Consider the following 21,135-nt stretch of genomic DNA (forward strand, 5'->3'; position numbering starts at 1 on the left):
GCTCTCAGGATCGCGCTGTTTCCTGACGCGGGCGTTCGAGACCCGTCGCCATCTTTGAATCGACTTTCAGTTTTAAAACTGGGCTAGGGAAAGCATCCTGGGTTTGCCCAGGACTGAAGGGTTTCCTGGAATGCCTTGCATTGAACAGTGGCTGAGCCTTGACTAGAGTACTCTGTCCAGGCCATCTGAACTGGTGTAACAGTATTCCCTCCTGTCAGAATAAAAGATTCTCTTAGTCAGGGGATTAGACTTTGGTATCTAGTTTTATTTCATGTTCTTATTAACCTCCCTCTGGTCTGAGAATCCACCTGAGAATAGTAATGCTACCTCTATTTTTGCTGCTTCTCTCTTGTGATAAATTGTTTTAAGACTTTGTTAGGTAGTGTTAAATTAATTCAAGTTATTGATAGGATTTTAAGTTCTTTAAAGAAAGTGAATATAACATCAGAAACTTTGTCTATGCCTTTCTTTACATGGTAGATGAATGAAAACTAGTGAATGAAACTTGATTGCTTTATTGATATTATTTTAAAATACTTTTCAGTATTAAGGTTCAAAGTTCTGAAATGAACTACAGTTTTTAGTTATTCCTCTGGAGAAGAATGGGATGAAAGATTTGGACTACAGTTCATGTAGTTTGAAGTTTTCTACCAGTTGATTACATTGCTTTTGTAGAGGCAGAGATTGTGTGTCTCTTGACTGTAAGAAAGTATACATATGTGGCCTTGCCATGACATTTCTGAAACTTTCTCACTAATACTGAGAATTCCATCTCATTTCAGGAATAATGTACAGAAAAGTTTGACTAGAAATTAACTGCTTTAGTTTTGGGGACAGAGAAACCCCAGATATTTATAGATTTTCTCAAAACTTTATTTTGAAATATTTTAAGACTAAATTTTTTTTTTAATTTTGGCATTTAAATGGATTGTGTATAGTACTTATGTTCCCAAGTATCAGAAAAATATAAGAGTTATTGAGCCTACTCTACTTCCTTTGAAGGTGAATGGCTATATAAATAAAAGTGGCATTCATTAGGTCTAACAACTTTGTTATTTAGGAAAATTTATTTCAATCGGTGTGTTCATTTTTTCCTGCGTGCAGAAGATCCTTTTTAGTTTTGGCGTAATTTGCTACCATGTAGAGAATATTTCCTGTATTAGGTGATATTTTGAAATAGTCATATTCTGAGACAGAGGTAAAACCCCTCCGGAGTACCGCTTTGTATGCTCCCTCACGTTTGTAGTGCTTTTATCAACAATCTCTCATTAGTTTTTACTGTACCTCATTTTTCCAGTTTCTAAACAAAAGCAAAGGCTTATGAAAGACTCAATTAAATATGTGGCTGTCATTCAAAATAGCTGTCAAAATACTTTTTTTGGAATACATTGTTTCATGTAACCAGAAGATAGGACTCTTTGGCCTGACCACACACTGAAACCAATAGGCATGTAATTTTTTCATATAAGAAGATAGTTTTATCTGTGTTGGTTGCTACCTCACCTTCCTGAATTTCTTCTTTTATATAAGAAGTACTTGAATATTTATTGGCTTGAATTCATACTTTTTCTGTGAAAGGTGCACTACCTATTTATACATCTGATCACTGTTCTTAATTGAGGTAATTTTAACCACAGACTGAGCCAATCTAGTTTAAGGCCCTTGTTAATAGTAGAATTGAGAATAAGGAAACTCAGAATCATACCTGAAGAATCTGTTATACCTTTTGTGGTCATGTGTTTAAAATTATTTGTAGTGATTAATGAGTGAACTATAAGATTTCTTTTTTATATGTATTTTAAAATTATTTTTTAATTGACAATGATTATATATATATATTTATGGAGTACAATGTAGTGTTTTAATCTATGTATAAATTGTAAAAAGATTAAATTAAGCTAATTAACACATCCATCACCTCACCAATTTATTTCTTTTGTAGTGAGAATGTTAAAAATCTATTTTTTAAGCAATTTTGAAATATACAATGTTGTTATTAACTGTGGTCACCATGCAGTGGTGTAGGTTGCTAAAACTCCTCCAGTGTAACTGAAACTTTGTACCCTTCGATCAACATTTCCCCTTTCACCATCTCTCCCTCCCTTCTATATTTAGAAAGCAACAAATACTATTAATTACTTAAAATTTTGATTTAAATCCTTAAATGCAAGAATGCCAATTAGCTTAGTTTGAGCTGGATTTTAATGTAGTTATATTTTGGGCTGGCCGGTTAGCTCAGTTGGTTAGAGTGTGGTGTCGTAATGTAATTATTTTTTGAGTAGCTAGTGTGTTTATGAGAATAAATATACTTACTAGTCTGATGCTGCTCACCTTATTTTAACTGAGTGGAATCATCTTCAGTGACTACTTAACTTTAATTTCCAATCTTGGAACCTATTTTATTCTTGGTTCATACTTTCTTCTGACCTAGAATTTCACCTCTGGCTAGAACCTAACATTTCATGTCTGAACTGATCTTTGGATCTCTTTGGGATTGGAGTAGCACAGCCTCTTGATGTGCCTCCCCTTTTTGCTACATGTTGTTTGGCTATTTTTCTTCATATATTATGACTGACCCTTCATAAAAGGGGCAGGTGTTTAGCAAATGTTTTTGAGAGTATAGAGAGCCAGTGGACTCATTTTTAATATTCATAACAATCAGTAAAATTCTCCTATTGTATATATGCAATACGTGTTCATGCAAGTGAACATATTATATGTATGTGACAGTGATTATAGTTTATCAGTTTTAAGATGTACTTTTGAAAAATGTTTTAACATTCCTGATACCTGGATACATAATCATGTAATTCATGGTGTCATTTAATTGGCACCCCCCCCTTTTTTTTAGTGGTACATAAAAATGATATATCTAAAGTCATTTTCCAACTTGTAAAGTATGCAGATATATGAGTTGTGTTCACTCCCAGTATTCCCTCCCCATTTCGGAAGCTTCATTTGCAAAGCATCATCTTTACCTTTAAGAGGATTGATTGTTGTTTTTTCAAATGGAAATACTAGGTGTCATATTACTATCAGATTTGATTTGATTGTCATAATTTCTTTTGCAAATGGAGTTATAATGAGTGTGCATGGGAGGCATCAGCTTGGCTATTTTCTTGTTTGTCTGTGCCTAATATGTTCAGTATTATCTTCAGGTTTTTCAATTTCTAGTTTCTTTGCAGTAGTATTTTTAAGGCACTAATCCATTTTGTGAGGGTTAGTTTAGATAAAACTACATAATGTGATATGTAAATCTGCTTAACCAGGCACAAACTGCAATGCATTGCAATACACAAAAATCAAATGAATGAAGGGGAATGTGACTGTCAAGCCCTCTATGTGGAAGACTCTGCTCTCTTCCCTCAGTTTACCTTACATATCATATATAACATGATGCTCTGATAATCCAAGTGAGGGCTCTAATGTTAATCTGTATGCTAAATATTAGCAAAATTTAATGCATTACATTTTCCTGAAGATAATTCGAAATATAAACAGAAGTTCTAATATTTTCTTCCATGTACTTTATTCATGTACCCCCTGGATGCGGGTATCCACTTTAGAGATCATAGAGACAGCGAGCTATTGTATGCTTAATTTCCTGGAATACACAGCGAGCTATTGTATGCTTAATTTCCTGGAATACACATGTTAAAAAAGTGGTGGGTGGGCATTGAGTTTGTGTTTTGAAGGGGACATGTAGTTGTAAATATGCTAATGATAAATAAATATTAGTCTGAGTAGCTGGTGACAGTGTAGATATTCTTGATTGAATAAGAAGGGAAAAGAGCAAGGTTAAAAACTTGAAAGAGTCCGAGTATGGTACTGTACCTCATGATGAACAGAAGAATTATTAAGTAATGTGGTATTTGTCAGATATTTTTTCTTCTCTAATTACTAAAGTTATACTCATACATATGCTTTGTAAAAAATTGTACAGAAAGTCTTAAAGGTAAGCCTTTTCATCTTTCCTTCATGCCAGTCTTTCACTGTTTTTTATAGATTTTAATTCTTTTGGAAAATTTGTACGCATGTACAATAATAAAAATAATAACATTTACTGAGATCCTAATTATATGCCTGGAACTTTTAAATATATTTACATGTTCATTTATCACAAGACTATAAGATAGGTACTATATATGAGTATATATTTTTTCTTTTTTGTACATGTGAAGAAATTGAGGCATAGAAGAGACTAAATAATTTACTCAGGATCTCACTGCTAATGAGAGGTAATACAAACTTGAACCCAGGTAGCCTGGTTTCACAGTTTGCATCTGTTTCACCAAGTTATATTATTAATTCTATAATAAAAGGAGGGAAAAAAAAAAAGTCTGCTAGAATCACTTGCCCAAGAGATAAATAATACTGAAATGGAGTGGAGGATTGGGATGAGGAATATAAATATCACTGTATTATTATTTTTCTATCTTAACTACATATTCTCCAATGTAATAAAAAAATTTTTTTTTAATTTCTGACATTAAACCACATAGAAATCTGGCATTAAAACACGTGGAATATTTTTCTATGTGGTTTAATGTTCTATTTTTTTTTTTTTTTGGTGACTTTTTGGTGTGTATTTGACTTATCAGAGATTTTTCCCTTATTTATTAGGAATTTTGACCCTCAGCTCTTCAAACCATTTAAATTTACTTTTTTAAAAGCTGTTTTTATAAATATTTACTGATCTTTAAATAGATACTTAAATGCAAACTAGCTCAAGGGACAGTTTAAAATATCCTGGATTTTAAAGTAAACAGAACCACCGCCAAGCAAAACCCTTGTTTAAATCTTTCTTCTATAGGGTAGGACTTTTTTTTTTTTTTAAGCTCTAATTGTAAGGCTTCCAAAATTCTAATTTTATCCTATGAACATTTATTGGGTACCCAGTGGTAATAATGACCGCATTTATTGAGACGCTGCCTAAGTGTGGAGCTCTGTACTAGGTGCCAGACACTTAAAAAAAAAAAAAAAGTCTTTCACTGTTTCCAGTTTGGTGAGGGAGAAGAAAGTCATATACATATGGGTTAATTTAATTTAGTAAATGCCATGATGGAATTTTGTATAATATATTGTGAGTGATCAATTTAATGCTACCTGGACCTGGAAGAATCGAGAAAGACAGAGCAAGTTAACTCTGAACTGGGACTCTTAAAGAAGGTAGAGAATGGAAACAACTTGGAACCATGAAAGAGCCTGATCTATTTAGAGGCAGTGATTAGTAATTGTGGTTAGATAGGGTTTGTAGGAGAGCTGGAATGGGAGCAGTGGGAATCATAAAGTGCTAGAAAATGAGGCTGCCAGTTGGTGAAGAACTTTGCCAAACTTTAAGAATTTGAGTTTTATTTAATGTACTGTAAGGAACCCACATGTAAGCAAGAGAATGATATAAACACACTTGATTCTAAAGAGATAATTCTGATAGTAGGATAGATGCCTAAAGCTAAGAATTTCAAAATAACTACAGATGGTTCCTGACTCAAAATGGTTTGACTTACAGTTTTTCAACTTTATGATGGGTTTATTAGGACATAAGGCCATTGTAAGTTGGTAAACATCTGGACTTAAAATGGTTTGATTTGCCATTTTTTGATTTTATGATGGATTTATTGGAGGTATTAAATGCATTTTTGACTCATGATATTTTTTTTTGTGTGTGTGTCCTTTTTGAGACCGGCTACACCGCGCTCAGCCAGTGAGCGCTGTGAACGCACCAGTCATCCCTATATAGGATCCGAACCCGCGGCGGGAGTGCCACCGCGCTCCCAGCACCGCACTCTCCCGAGTGCACCACAGGCTCAGCCCGACTCATATTTTTAATTTATGATGGGTTCATTGGGATGTAAGCCCATTGGAAGTCAAGCGGCACCTGTGTAAGGATTTGGATCACAAGATTATGGAGGCTGACAGTTCCCAAGATCTGTGGGGTGAATTGGCAAGCTGGAGACCTAGGATTGCTGATGGTATAGGTCCAGCCTGAAGTCCGGAAGAGCCTATGTTTCAGTTCAAATTTGAAGGCAGAAAAAAAGCCAATGTTTCAGTTCAAAGGCAATCAGGCAGGAAGAAGTCTCTCTTACTGAGGGAATGGTCAATTTTTTTGTTCTGTTTAGGCCTTCAGCTGATTGTATGAGGCCCATCTTATGGAGGGCAGTCTGCTTTATCCAGTCTATCAATTTAAATGTTAATCTCATCCAAAAACACCCATACAGAAATAATATTTGACTAAATATCTCGGTACCTGGTAGCCATTCAAGTTGACATGTAAAATTTAACCATCACCCATACTTGGTGTGGAACTCAGTTGTTGACATTTGTCTTTATAGTCCTTGAAAAACCTCAGTAATGCTGTCATGAATTGTCAGATTCTGAACAATATGGCTTGTTGATATGTACTCCAGGATGAGTTAACCTTTCTTCCAAATAAAAGAATGAATTAATATGAAGGCTGGAGTTACTCATTATGAATCAGTTGAGTTTTACAGAATATTTTCCAATTAGAATGCTTTCTCTTTTTTTGCTCTAGATCAGGGGTCTGCAAACTATGGTCCATCCTCAGGTCAAATCTGGCTTGTTAATTCTCTTTGTAAATTAAGTTTTACTGTAACATAGTCACCTCCATTCTATTGTGTACAGCTGATTTATATTACAGTGGCAGAGCTGGGTATTTGAGACAGAAACTGAATGGCCTGCAAAACTGAAAGTATTTATTACAGAAGTTTTGTTGAGCCATTCTATCTGGCAATAGTTAATTATATGACTAATTATTGAAGATTTTTTTCTAGCTCCTGATACTAACATCATGTCATTAGTATATACAGTGCTCCTCCCCCCCACACCCTGTTACTGGTATGTGTGTGTGATTATGTTCTTTTAATCTACAAATAGTTTCCTTGGCCAAGATTTGTCAACAGTGAATGGGGTTGGATTTGTGCTGTAGGCTAAAATGTAGCACTACTTTATACTACTCAAAATAATTACATTGTCCGAAAACAAGGGTTTTTACTTCAGCTTTTGTAAAAATTAAATTTCTATTTCTTGATCTGTAGGTGGTCTCTATTCTCAGAATCAAATGATGTAATCTGCAAATCAGTATACATAATTTTCAGCATTTCCCCCCCAAAACTGATAGGATGAATAATAATAACAGTAATAATAATAATCAGTGATGGAGTAAATGTTCCTGTAATGTATTTGTTCCTTTAGTAAAACCTTATAGTCAATGTTAACATTTAGGTGCAGAGCTCCCTAACAGCTCCCTTTTCCATGTTTCTAAATGTATAACCTCTTCTCCAAACATGGAATCATACTATATATACAGCTGTGTAAAATACTTCTCTCCCACTCATATTTAATATATTTTGGATGTCCTTCCATATTAAAAAAAGGGTTAAGTTAGTATTTAAACATTATCAAGTAATTTACAGATATTATTTCTATAGATTTATTTTAAGTAGTGCTGTCAGGAGTGTCCTTGTGCTTATATATTTTTGTACTTATCTGATATTTCTTTAGGATAAATTCCCAATAGAAGGTCTTGTCTATGCTGAAACTTAGATACTTGTTACCAGATTACTTTAGAAAGTTTGTACCAATTAACATGGCTACAAAAGTATGTGAACATTCCCTTCACTGTGTTGACACCAGTCTTTTAAATAATTGCCATGTGATTTAAAAATCCAAAAACATTATTGGCTTTTTTATTTCTCCCATTATTAGTGAGGTTGGACATCTTTTCTTATCTTTATTTCCATTTACATGTACTCCCAGCCTACTTATGCTATTTCTTGGGTGTTCCTAAAAAAAAATTTCTCCAACTAATAGATTTGCACTTGTGAGAGAAAGTAGTGGGCTGGTTGTCCTTCTTGATAATGGTTTAGACAAGACTTTGAGTTCATTTAGATGGGATATTATCTGATTGAAAAAAACATTTTGTTATAGATTATAGATCACAGAACAGAGTTAGAACAGATCTGGTGACAGAGTACCTTCATCTGGTGCTTTAATTTGAGAGTGTTTAATCAAATGAATTAAAGTAAGTCCTATTCTGAGAGTTCTGGAATCTCCAAAATTTTAAGTGGTTGTTGTGGACCTCAGAGCTGGTGGTAGTTTCTCTTTGGCCAATATTTTAAAATTTCGAATTGTTAATTTAAATGTACCTGGCTTTTAAGGCTGCTTATATACTTTATATATCTATAAAACCCAAATTTAATTTATAAATTATATTTAAAGATTCAAAATAATATTAATATGGCATAATGTTTTATTAAAACTAAATCATTAACGTTGGGATCAATATGATAGAATGAAATAGTTTCAGGTCTGGTTTTATTAATCTTATTTTGATTTTAATATTAATATAGAGAATGACATTATTAAGTGTGGTCAAAATGGTGTAATTAATTTTATGCACGTTTGTCATTTTGTGATCCTTACTGATTAAAAATGACAAAGCATTCTTTGCGTACCAGTTTCAATAGGGTGTCACTAGATAATTCTGTAAAGCTGTCTTGCTTCAAATCATGATATTATGCCCAGTGATGTCATTTGCCTTTTAGTAAGAAGCAGCTGCAATTGCAAACATAAACCACAAATGGGGGCATTGAAATTATGAGATGATAAATCTGTTTTAAGGTAGCTATTCAGATAATCTGTTATGTGCTTATCAATTTTTAAGGTTCATATTTGAAATGAAAGCCTAGAATTCTTGTAGAGAACTTGTTAACTTCCATGAATAAGTTATGGGCCCTAATTTGAGAATCATTATGTTAGGTATCCGTAATGATATATACTTCTACAGCTTTTATTTTAAATTCAGCAGATTTAAAATTGCTTTTTCTAATTATTGTACAAATTTATAAATGCTATTCTTTATTTCTCTACTTAACTTGTAACAAATAGTTTAGACTGGCAATGGTCCATGCATATGTTTTGAGTGGCACTGTATGACAATAACAGGATGAAGTAAAATGATGGGTAAAACAGAAAAAAGGCAAATAAAAATTAAGTAAAAAAAGGACAAGAAGGTGAAAATAAACATTGAGAGAACATTGAAAAGACATAGCTAAAAAATAAAGTTTAATGTAATCAAAAGGGCAGATTGAGCTAAAAGTAGGAAAATGCTGTGCTGTTAAACTTTTATTAGAAGATAATTAATAAAATAAACTGTATTAGAATAATGCAAAATAATTTTAAATTTTAAGTGATTAGGATATAGTAGAAAAAAATTGATTTTTTGATCTGTGAGCACATTGTCATGCAGTATGATTCAGTTAGACTTTCCCCAGTCTCCAATTCTCAGCAAATGCCTGTATATGGAATTGCAGGTGCCTACCTAACAAATATTCCGGAGTGTTGACATTTGAAAGTAAATACATAGATAGATTTAACATTTTTAATTTCAGCAGTACATGTTCAATTCCCAGAAGCGGGAAACAGATTTCTTCAGCTAGAGAAAGCTGCAGAATTAGCATTGAATTGATATGCATGTGGTATATAAGTTTATTTGTTGAATCTTAGAGCTCATTGATCATCTTTAATTATTTTGGGTAGAAAATAACCTTTTAAACCAATGTATTTTTCAGAAGGTGAAAAAAAACCTTCTGCCTACTGATGGACATTATACATATATGTGTTAACTGTTGCATATTTTCCTTTGTAGGCTCAGATTATTCATCAGCATGGTTACCTGGGAATGAATCACCATGGCAGGCCACAACTGTTTCATCTAACCATCGAAATAACCATATCAGGAGACATAGTGTAGCTTCTGACAGTGGAGACACCGGCATTGGAACTTCCTGTTCTGACAGTGTTGAAGGTGAACTAAAATTCTTAGTGTTTACATGTGAATGGTTGTGATAAGAATATTCAAGGGATATGTTTTATTGTTCTAAACTAATGATTATAGTGTTCGAATATTTAACAGTGTTCAGTGTTGCTATATATCAAATGAAATTGTCCCTCTAGCCATCTTATAGGTTTTTCATTTTTTTAACTAAACTTTTTATTTTGAGATAATTATAGATTCACATGCAGTTTTAAGAAATAATACAGAGTGATTTCATGTACCCTTTATCTGTTTTACTCCCATAGTAATATCTTGCGAAACTACAATACAGTATCACAACCAGGATATTGACATTGATATGGTCAAGATACAGAACATTTTCATATATCTCACGTTGCTTACACCCACTTCTCTCTCTCTCCTGACTCTCCTCCCCCTTAACTCTTGGAAACCACTTATCTATTCTCCATATCCGTAATTTTGTCATCTCAAGAATGTTGTATTTAACCTTTTGGAATTGGCTTTTTTTCCTCTGGAGATTAATCCAGGTTATTGCATGTATCAACAGTTCATTCTTTTTTATTGATAAATAGTATTCAGCAATGGTGGTACTGTAGAGAGCACACTTTGACCATTTAAAAGTGTGATGTCTCCAGTACATGTGGGTTGTTTGCCGTTTTTGACTGTTATGAATAAAGCTGCAATAAATGTGTGTGTACAGGTTTTGGTGTGAACATATTTCTTCATTCCTTGGGGTAGATGCCCAGAAGTGCAATTGCTGGATTGTGTAGTAGTTGCATGTTTAGTTTTTAAAGAAACCATCACAGTGCTCTGCAGAGTGACTGTAGCATTTTCATTAGCAGTGTTTGTACAGGTGATCCAGTTTTCTCTTTATCCTTGGTAGCATTTGGTGTTTTTAAAATTTTAGCCATTCTAATAGTAGTATAGTGATATCTCATTGTGGTAGTGATCTCTCTCTCCCTTTTTTAAATAAACATTATTTTTTAGGAGTGTTTTTAGAGCGGCAGAAAAATTGATTGGAAGGAACAGAGATTTCCCAAATACCCCTTGACCCACACATGCACGGCCTCCCCCAATATTAACATGTCCCACCAGAGTGGAATATTTGTTACAATTGATGAACTTACATTGACACGTTATTATCACCCAGAATCCATAGTTTACATCAGGGTTCACTCCTAGGTGTTGTGTATTCTATTGGTTTGGACAAATGTATAATGACATGTGTCCACCATTATATATAAAATACATAATAGTTTCACTGCCCTAAGAATTCTCTATGCCTTTCCTATTCTTCCCTCCCTCTCCCCAGCTCCTAACAACCACTGGTCTTTTTACTATCGCCATAGTTTTGCCTTTTCAAGAATATCATATAGTTGGAATCACACAGTATGTAACCTTTTCAGATCGGTTTCCTTCACTCAGTAATATACATTTAAGTTTCCTCTATGTCTTTTCATGGCTTATAGCTCATTTGTTTTTAGTGCTGAATAATATTCCATTGTCTAGATGTACCATAATTTACATATCTATTTATCTGCTGAAGTACATATTGGTTGCTTTCAAGTTTTGTCAGTTATGAATAAAGCTGCTATAAACTAATTCATTTGCACGTTTTTGTGTGGACATCAGTTTTTACCTCCTTTGGGTAAATATCAAGGAGTGTGATTGCTGGATTGTTGTATGGTAATATATGTAGCTTTGTAATAAATTGCTAAACTGTCTTTCAAAGTGGCTGTACTATTTTGCATTCCCACTAGCAATGGATGAGAGTTTTGTTGCTCTACATCATCACCAGCATTTGGTATTGTCAATATTTTGGATTTTGCCATCCTAATAGGAGTGTCATCATATTTTGTTGTTTTAATTTACATTTCCCTGATGATATGTGATGTAGAACATCTTTTTATATGATTATTAGCCATCTGTATATCTTCTTTGATGAGGTGTCTGTTAAAGTCTTTGGCCTATTTTTTAATTGGGTTGTTTGTTTTCTTATTATCGAGTTTTAAGAGGTTTTTGTATGTTTTGGATAATAGTCTTTTATCAGTTGTGTCTTTTGTGAGTATTCTCTTCCAGTCTGTGGCTTGGCTTCTCATTCTCTTGACATTGTCTTTCTTTGAGCAGAGCTGTTAATTTTAATGAAGTCCAGCTTATCAATTGTTTCTTTCATGGATTGTGCCTTTGGTATTACATCTAAAAAGTCAACACCATTGCTAAGGTCATCTAGATTTTCTACTGTGTTATTTTCTAGGAGGTCTGTAGTTTTGTGTTTTGCATTTAAGTCTATAGTCCATTTTGAATTAATTTTTGTGAATGGTGTTATGGTACACTTTTGTAGTTGTCCCACAGTCGATGGGTGTTCTGTTCCATTTTTTTCTCTTTGTTTTTGGTTTTAGAAGTTTCTTTTTTTTTTTTTTTTTTGTCTTTTTGTCTTTTTCCGTGTCCGGCAACGGATCGCAACCTTCAGGGTTGCCCCTGCACCGGACCGGGGACCGGCAACAGGACCGCAACCCTCGGTGTTGCTCCCGCGCCTCGCTCAGCCAGCGAGCGCGAACCGGTCTGTATGTGGGATCAGAACCCTCGGGCGGGAGCGCCGCCACGCTTCCCAAGCAGCGCACTATCCAGGGCGCCACCGGGCTGGCCTGGTTTTAGAAGTTTCTTTTTTTTTTTTTTTTGTCTTTTTGTCTTTTTCCGGGTCCGGCAACGGATCGCAACCTTCAGGGTTGCCCCTGCACCGGACCGGGGACCGGCAACAGGACCGCAACCCTCGGTGTTGCTCCCGCGCCTCGCTCAGCCAGCGAGCGCGAACCGGTCTGTATGTGGGATCAGAACCCTCGGGCGGGAGCGCCGCCACGCTTCCCAAGCAGCGCACTATCCAGTGCGCCACCGGGCTGGCCTGGTTTTAGAAGTTTCTAATGACACATCCTCAAGTTCAGAGACTGTTTCCTTATCTGGGTCGAGTCTACTAATGAGCCCATTAAAGGCATTCTTAATTTCTGTTAGACTGTTTTTGATCTCTAGCATTTCTTTTTGATTCTTTCTTAGAATTTTTATCCCTCTTAAATGATTCATCTGTTCTTGCATACTGTCTACTTTTTCCATTAGAGCCCTTAGCTTATTAATCATAGTTGTTTCAAATTCATGGTTTAATAATTCCAATATCCCTGCCATATCTAGGTCTAGTTTTGAAGCTTGTTCTGTTTCTTCAAGCTGTATTTCTTACCTTTTAGTATGCCTTGTAATTTCTTTTTTTGGAAGGTGGTCATGACATCCTAGTAAACAGAACAGTGGAGAATAGTCCTTTGCTAATGTGGTGGTAAGATGTGGGGGAAGGGGAAATGTTCTATAGTCCTATGATTAGGTCTTAGTGTTTCAGTGAGCCTCTATCCCTAGGCTGTAGACTTTACTAATGCTTCTGAGTTTTTTCTGTTTTCACAACTGTATTAGTCCATCTCCGTTGCTTATTACAAAATACCTGAAACTGGCTAATTTTAAGAAACAATATTTATTGCTTACAGTTTATTGGAGGCTGGGAAGTCCCAATTCCAGGGACTTGGTGAGGGTCTTCTTTGTGATGGCTCTATAGTGATGCAGGGTATCACATGGCAAGGTGGCAGAAGCAAGAGAAAGACTAACCTCCTCACTTGGCTGTCCTTTTAAAGCCATCAGAACCAAGCCCATAACCACCATTAAACCATCAGTGGATTAATCCATTCACTAGGGCATAATTCTCACAGTCTAATAACCTTTTTAAGGCCCCATCTTTCAATTTTCGTAATAGGATTTCCCACCCTCTTAACACTGTCAGAGTGAGGGTTAAATTTCTAATACATGGAACTTTGGGGTACACAGTCCAAACCATAGCAACCACCTTCAGTGGGACAGAAAGGCTGAAGGGGTTTGGGGGTTATCTTTCCTCCCATGTGGAAGGCTAGAGTGGGCTGGAGTTGATTATTTCTCTTACCTGTCGTCAGTTAGGGTCTGATAAAACCATATCAGGTTAGGCTCTGGTTAAATAGTTTCTCCTGGGTGCAGACTCTGTCAAGAAAAACAATGCTCTGATGTATGTCAAAATGGTTCCATTTTCCCTTTCCCCTACTGAAAGCATAAGGATATCCTTTTCTGATATTCACCATGAGAATCAGGTCAATCTCCTGGAAATAAAACTCCCAAAAGTGTGGTGGCCCCCTATGACTGAGTGCCCTTAGAATTTTTAACCCTCAGAATTGTCCATTCTGAGCCTCCCGCAAGTTGTTGATGATAATTTAGATTTTTTTATCCAGGCCTTGGTTTACACAGGTTTTGGCTCTTGGGTTTCTTCTCCAGTAAGTTGTAACCTGTTGCTGTTTCCATTTGGGGGGCAGTGGTTTGCCCTGTGATCTCATGTCTCTTAAGGACATAAGAGATGTTGCTTTTTTTTAGTTTGTTCACCTTTTTACTTGTTAGGATGGAGTGGTGACTTCCAAGCTTCTTAAATGCTGGCCTGAAAACCTGGTCTTAAATTGCTAATAATGTGGAACATTTTTTCATGTGCTTTTCTCCCATCTTTCTATTCTCTTCAGTGAAATGTCTGTAAATGTATTTTGGCCATGTTCGAATTTTATTGTTTCCTTTCTTACTGTTGAGTTTTGAGAGTTCTTTATATATTTTAGATACTAATCCTTTATTAGATATGTTGTTTGCAAATATTTTCTCCCACTCTGTAGCTTGTCTTTTTATCCTCTTAACAGTATCTTTTGCAGAGCACAAATTTTTAAATTTGAAGTTCAGTGTATCAGTTTTTCCCTTTATGGATCATGCTTTTATCTCAAGTTTAAGAACTCTTTGCCTAGTCCTAGATCTTGAAGATTTTCTATTTTTTTCCCTAAAAGTTTTATTTTATGTTTTATATTGAAGTCCATGATCCATTTTGAGTGGTTAGTTTTTTTATATGAGTGTGTGTATTGAGACTACCCTTAGACTCAATGATTTGCTAGAAGAATCACAGAACTTAGAAAAGTTTTATACATATGGTTATGGTTTGTTATAGCCAAAGGGTACAGATTTAAATCAGTGATAGAAAAGCAGAAAAGGGCAGGGTTTAGGAGACACCAATCCCAAACTCGCTATACTGTGGAGTTGTGTGGACACTATTTAATTCTCCCAGCAATGATGTATGACAGCATGTGTGGAATATTGCTAAATAGGCAAGCTTACCTGAGCCCTGGTGTCAAGAGTTGGTTTTTTTTTTTTTTGTAGGTTGGTTATGTAGGAGTGGTGACTGCCTGCATGGATGACTTTAGTCTCCAGCTCATACTAATCAGTCCAAGGCCCCCACCATAAATCACATTATTAACGCAGACTATGTGGAATGGCCTAACATCCCCACATAAACAAGGATATTCTTATTAGGCAGGACATTTCAAGGGTTTAGAGGTTATCTCCTAGGAGCTGGACAAGGGCCAAACCTTACTTGGAATGTGCAGGGTGTGGCAAACTCAGACTTGCAAATTTAATCCATACTACTCAGTGTGAAACATAGACTAAGTTTCAGTTTATTTTGCCTAATCTATCTTTGGGTAGAGTGATTATGCCCACTTTCTTCTTCTTTAAAATTGTTTTAGCTCTTCTAGTTCCTTTATCTTTCTATATAAGCTTTAGCGTAATCTCATACAAAAAAGAATACAAAAAATCTTGTTGGGAATTTGATAGGAATTTCATAGTGGGGAAGAATTGACATCTTCACTTTGTTGAATTTTCCAATTTGTGAACATGGTATGTCTTTCCATTTGTTTAGATCTTTGATTTGTTCACTAGTGTTGCATAGTTTTCAACATACTTGTTCTGTACATATTTTGTTAAATTTACGTGTTCATTTTTTGGAACAATTGTAAAGGTATTTTATTTCTAATCTTGATGTGTTATAGATATAGAATATGTAGAATGCATTTACAGTACAGAAATACATTTGAGTTTTGTGTCTTTATCTTGTTTCCTGTTACGTTGCTGAACTCACTCGTTAGTTCTAGGAGTCTTTTGGTAGATTCCTTGAGATTTTCATTGTAGTCAATCACATCATCTGTTTATAGGGATGGTTTTCCTTTCTGAATTGTGTGCCTTTTATTTCTTTTGATTTATTACAGTGGCTAGAACATCCAACACAATGTTGAAGATGAGTACTAAGAGTGGATTTACTTGCCTTGTTCCTGATTATAGAGATATAGCATTCAGTCTTTCACTGTTAAGAACCAGTCATATAGCTATCAGCTGTAGGTTTTTTGTAGATAACATTCATCAATTTGAGGAATTGCTAAGTTCCTAGGAATTGTTAATCCTAATTTTTGCTAAGGATTTTTATCATGAAGGGTGATGAATATTTTTAAATGCTTTGTTTGCATGAATTGCTATATGATTTTGTTCTTTAGCTTGTTGATAATGGTGGTAGATTTCATTGCTTGATTTTTTTTCAAATGTTGATCCAGCTTTCCATGCCTATAATAAACTCCATTTGGTCATGGTGTATAATTCTTTTTATATATTGCTGAATTTTATTTGTTCATATTTTGTTAAATATTTTTTTCATGTATTCATAAGTAATATTGGCCTTTAGTTTTCTTTCTTTGTTTTTCTCCTTTGGTATGCTCTTGTTTTGATATTGGGGTTAATAATAGCTTTTTAAAATGAATTCTGGAAGAGATTATGTAGAATAGTGTTGATTCTTTTTTAAACATTTGGTAAAATTCTTCAATGAAGCCATCTGTGCCTATAGATTTCTTTTTTTTCAGAATTTTAAAATTAGAATTCTATTTTCTCAATAGTTATAGGGCAATTCAGATTATCTGTTTCAAATTGGATGAGTTATGGTAGTTTGCTTTTTAAGAAAGTGGTTTATTTCATCTAAATTGTCAAATTTATGTATTTTTTTAATAGCATTCCTTTATTATCTGTTTGATGTCTGCAGGCTCTGGTGATATCAATGTTCCATTTCTATTATTGGTAATTTGTGACTTTTTCCTTTTCTCTTTCTCACTCTTGGTAGCAGTTTGTTAGTTTTTCTGATCTTTTCGAAGAATCATTTATTTGTTTCATTAATTTGCTCTGTTATATTCTGTTTTCTTTTTTTTTTTTTTTCCTTTTTTATCTTTTTTTACTGACCGGTAACTGGATCGCAACCCTCGGTGTCGCACCCGTACCGGGGACCAGCAACGGGATCGCAATCCTTGGTGTTGCGCCCGCACCGCGCTCAACCAGTGAGCGGGAACCGGTCTCCACATGGGATCTGAACCCTCGGCAGGAGTGCCGCCGCGCTCCCAAGCGGCGCACTCTCCAGTGCGCCACCGGGCCGGCCCATATTCTGTTTTCATTTTCAATGATTTCTGCTTTTTATTATTTTCTTCTTTCTGCTTACTTTTAGTTTATTTTGCTCTCCCCCGCCCCACGTTCTTGAGGTGGGATATTAGATTATTTTGATTGATTAGATTATTTAGGTTGACTTGACTTTTCCTCTTTTGAAATGTTATACATTTAGTTAGTGTTATACATTTCCCTCTCAGAACTACATTGGCTGTGTTCCATAAATTTTGACAATTTGTTTTTCCATTTTCAGTTCAGTGTGTTTTCTTAATTTCCTATGTGACTTCCTCTTTGCACCCCAGGATTATTTAGAAATGTGTTTAGTTTTGAAGTGTTTAGAGATTTTCCTGCTGCCTTTCTGTTATTAATTTCTACTTTTCATCTTGATCAGAAACACTCTCTGTGATTTCAATTCTTTAAATTCATTGAGATTTGTTTTAGGGCCCAGTATATGGTGTATTTAGTATATTTTCTGTGGCCACTTGGAAAGAACGTATATTCTGCTATTGTTGGGTGGAGTGTTCTTTAAATCGTGATTAGATCCTGTTGGTTGTTGTTGTTTTTGAGTTCTTCTATATTCTTAATGATTTTCTGTTTAGTTGTTCAATTAGTTGTTGAGAGAGAAGTCTTAAAGAGTCTCCAATTATAATTGTGGAATTGTGTATTTCTTCTTTTTTCTTTTTATAAGTTTTTCTTTGTATTTTTCAGCCCTGTTGTTTGGTAGGGTCACAGTATTTTCTGTGGTGTTTGGCTGGTAAAGAATGGTTATTGTTTGAAAACTTTCTGTCAGGCTCCCTCTTTCTTTGTCCTTTTGTCCTTTGGCTAGTAAGAATAAGCTTTTGTTGAGGCTTTTTTGGACATTGCCCATTGGTATTTTGGGGTTGCTAGATTCTTAATCTTGAAGTCTAGGAGATAGGAGGCAAAAAGAAAACCCGGGGAACTCACCATCATCTTGTTTCTTGCTTTTTAGGGTCCCTTGATGGTTTGCCACCTTCTCTTCAACCTTTAGAGTCTTATCTTTGTTTTATATAAAATGCCCATTTTTTTGAAAGTATGGCCTCCCATATTTGTGGGTTTCACATTCATGGATTCAAACAACTGTGGGTCAAAAATATTTTTTTAAAAATGTATCAAACCATGTATAGAGTTTTCTCCTTGTCGGTATTTCCTAAACAATACAGTATAACAACTATTTACATAGTATTTACGTTGTGTTAGGTATTATAAGAAACTTAGAGATGATTTAAAGTGTATGAGAGGGTGTGTATAGGTTATATGCAAATACTATACCATTTTATGTAAGGGACTTGGGCATCCATGGATTTTGATATTGGGGGGAGCTGGTCCTGGAAACAATCCTCCACTGATGCTGAAGGATGACTATATAGGAAAAAATGTCTTTTTCATCTATCCACCATAGTTTTTTTTATGACTCTTAATAAAAATCTTGTTTTGAGGAGAACTGGTCAGACATTTTATAGAATGTCCCTCAAATTAGGTTTGTCTGTTGTTTTCTTAAAATGAGACTGGGGCTGTAGGTTTTTGGAAGGAATACCACAAAGATGAAAGGGTTTTATTTTCATTGCACCATATCAGAGGATAGATGATATTCATTTGACATCACTGGTGATATTTACTTTGATCACTTGGTGATGATGTGTTTGCCCATTTTCTCCAGTGTAAAACTATTATTTTATCCTTTCTGTACTCTACTTTTTAGAAGCAATTCATTAAGTTGAACTCAAACTCAAAATAGGTGGTGGGGGTACTATAAGTTTTACATCCTGGAGGGGTAAATATCTACATGTAGTATTTGGGATTCTTCTATAGGAAAGACTCATCTCTTTTCTGTCATTTTGTTTATTTAATTATTTATATCAATATGGGATATGTATATTTTGTATTTTGGGTAGTGATCCAATAATATTTATGTTTTTGTTTAAGTTATTCTAGCTTTAATCTATGCTTTTAAAATTCCATACATTACAGAATAACCTAAAAATGTTTTTGTCCTACAACCCACAGCTGAGAATTACTGGGGATGGCCAGTTAGCTCGGTTGCTCAGTTGGTTAGAGCACAGCCTTGTACCACCAAGTTCACTTACTGGCCAGCTGCCAAAAAAAAAAAAAAAAAAAAAAAACAATTACCATGGCATATAATTATTTTAATTTTTAAATAATAAACCTGAAATTTGTATGATTGTTACCAAATATAATTTGAGTGTATCTACAGAATATTTTAGTTAGATGCCTTTAACTTTATTACTGTTACTATTTGGTTTGAAGGAAGGTATACATTTTTTCTTGATTTCAGAGGCTGTGGTGTGAAGTGCTGCATTCTTTTGGTTTGTTGTGACAATTTTTAGGTGAAATGTGTGAATGCATTTGAGTTCTTAAAAGATTGGTTATTATCATAACCTCAATGTACGTATTAAATAAGTACATGATTTACATACCCTGTGGGTGTTGATGAGTAACTCTTATTAAGTTTACATACTATACTTGATACTATGTATATAATACATATGCAACCCTGTAACTCTTATTAAGTTTACATGCTTACTGTACTTGATACTATGTATATAATATGTATGCAATCACTGTAAATTCCTTTCTGGAGATATTTGAAGTAACCATCAAGCACCACAACATTTCAGTCAACACTGAGACCATGTATACAACAGTGGACAGAGCAGTAGGCTACACCATATAGCTTAGGTGTGCATTAGGTTTACACAAACCTATACCATCTAGGTTTGTGTAAGGACACCCTATTATGTCCACACATGATGAAATTGCCTAAGGGCACATTTTCAGAATGTAGCCCTATCATTAAGCAGTGCATGACTGTATTATGGAAAACAACAGTATAGAGCTGTACTGTCTAATATGGTAGCCAGTAGCAACAAGTGGCTATTGAGCACTTCAACTGTACCTACTTAAAAATGAGATGTATTGTAAGTTTAAAATGCACACTAGATTTTGGATACTTGTTATAAAAAATGAAAAATAGTTTATTAATACTTTTAAATATTGATTACATGATGGAATGATAATATTTTGTATATAGTGGGTAAAATACATTATTAGAATTAATTTTACCTTTATTTTTAGTTTTATAATGTGGTTACTACAAAATTTAAAATTATATATATGGCTCGAATTATATTTCTCTTGGACAGCACTGGAATCAGACAGTCTATAATTTGTGAAGGGTTTCCTTTCTAAGATTTTATGAGTGTACGTATATGTTTGTGTATTTCCCAATAGAAAACAATACTGATTTCTCAAAATAGCTTCTGTCAGCCCACTTAGTATTTAATATGCAATAGAAATTTATATCAATATCATTATGTCTATGATAAATTATTTTACTGTCAGTTTGGGAGTACCATGAGCACTCCCCTTTTATAACTTTGAGTATGATAAGAGTTTCACTGCAGTGAGATTCTCTTATGGCAAAGAGAAAGTTAGTTAAGGTGGGTATGATGGGGTGTAAAGGTTTGGGTTAGGAAGGATTTTTTATTTGTATAGTTTCTAAAATTCCAAAGAGTTTTTTTGCACAGGTGGAGAATGAAAAAAAGAAATTATGTCAGTAATTCCTCCTAGAATTACTCCTCCTATTGGGTTTGAGGTACAGGTTCTCAGACTTAATTAGGAGGAAAGAGGAGACATTCCCCTGGATAAAAGTATTCCAGATTGGGAGTCCTATAGCATAGTTTGCTGCTAGGCCACCTATGTGTAGGAGTTATTGCAGGTAGAAGAGTGCAGTTACATCAGTCTCTTATATGTAAAGTTTAGTTGGAAATTGAGGGTTCAGGAGGAGAGAACCTATCTTACTACAAGCTTCTAGAGTTTAGCTAATCTTTCTAAGTAATAATATTATGCTTACATTATATAATTCAAATATTTAAGCTGTAATAGTAAATTTTGGGTTCTGATTTACCTCATTATTTCTGTTTGTCTTAAAGACAGTTCTGATT

General features: G+C 34.6%; 1 protein-coding gene across 1 annotated transcript in view; it reads left to right on the forward strand.

Annotated features, from left to right (window-relative positions):
* Positions 1 to 21,135, forward strand: part of CEP85L (centrosomal protein 85kDa-like) — a gene marked incomplete at its 3' end in the record, with an annotated part of 121,305 nt that overhangs the window by 11,721 nt on the left and 88,449 nt on the right. Inside the window, exon 2 of the mRNA XM_008583299.1 lies at positions 9,668 to 9,826. Coding sequence (XP_008581521.1) covers positions 9,668 to 9,826 — 159 coding nt within the window. The remainder of the gene's footprint in view (positions 1 to 9,667; positions 9,827 to 21,135) is intronic.

This window comes from Galeopterus variegatus, unplaced genomic scaffold (assembly GCF_000696425.1).
Source record: "Galeopterus variegatus unplaced genomic scaffold, G_variegatus-3.0.2 Scaffold96, whole genome shotgun sequence".
Lineage (NCBI taxonomy): Eukaryota > Metazoa > Chordata > Mammalia > Dermoptera > Cynocephalidae > Galeopterus > Galeopterus variegatus.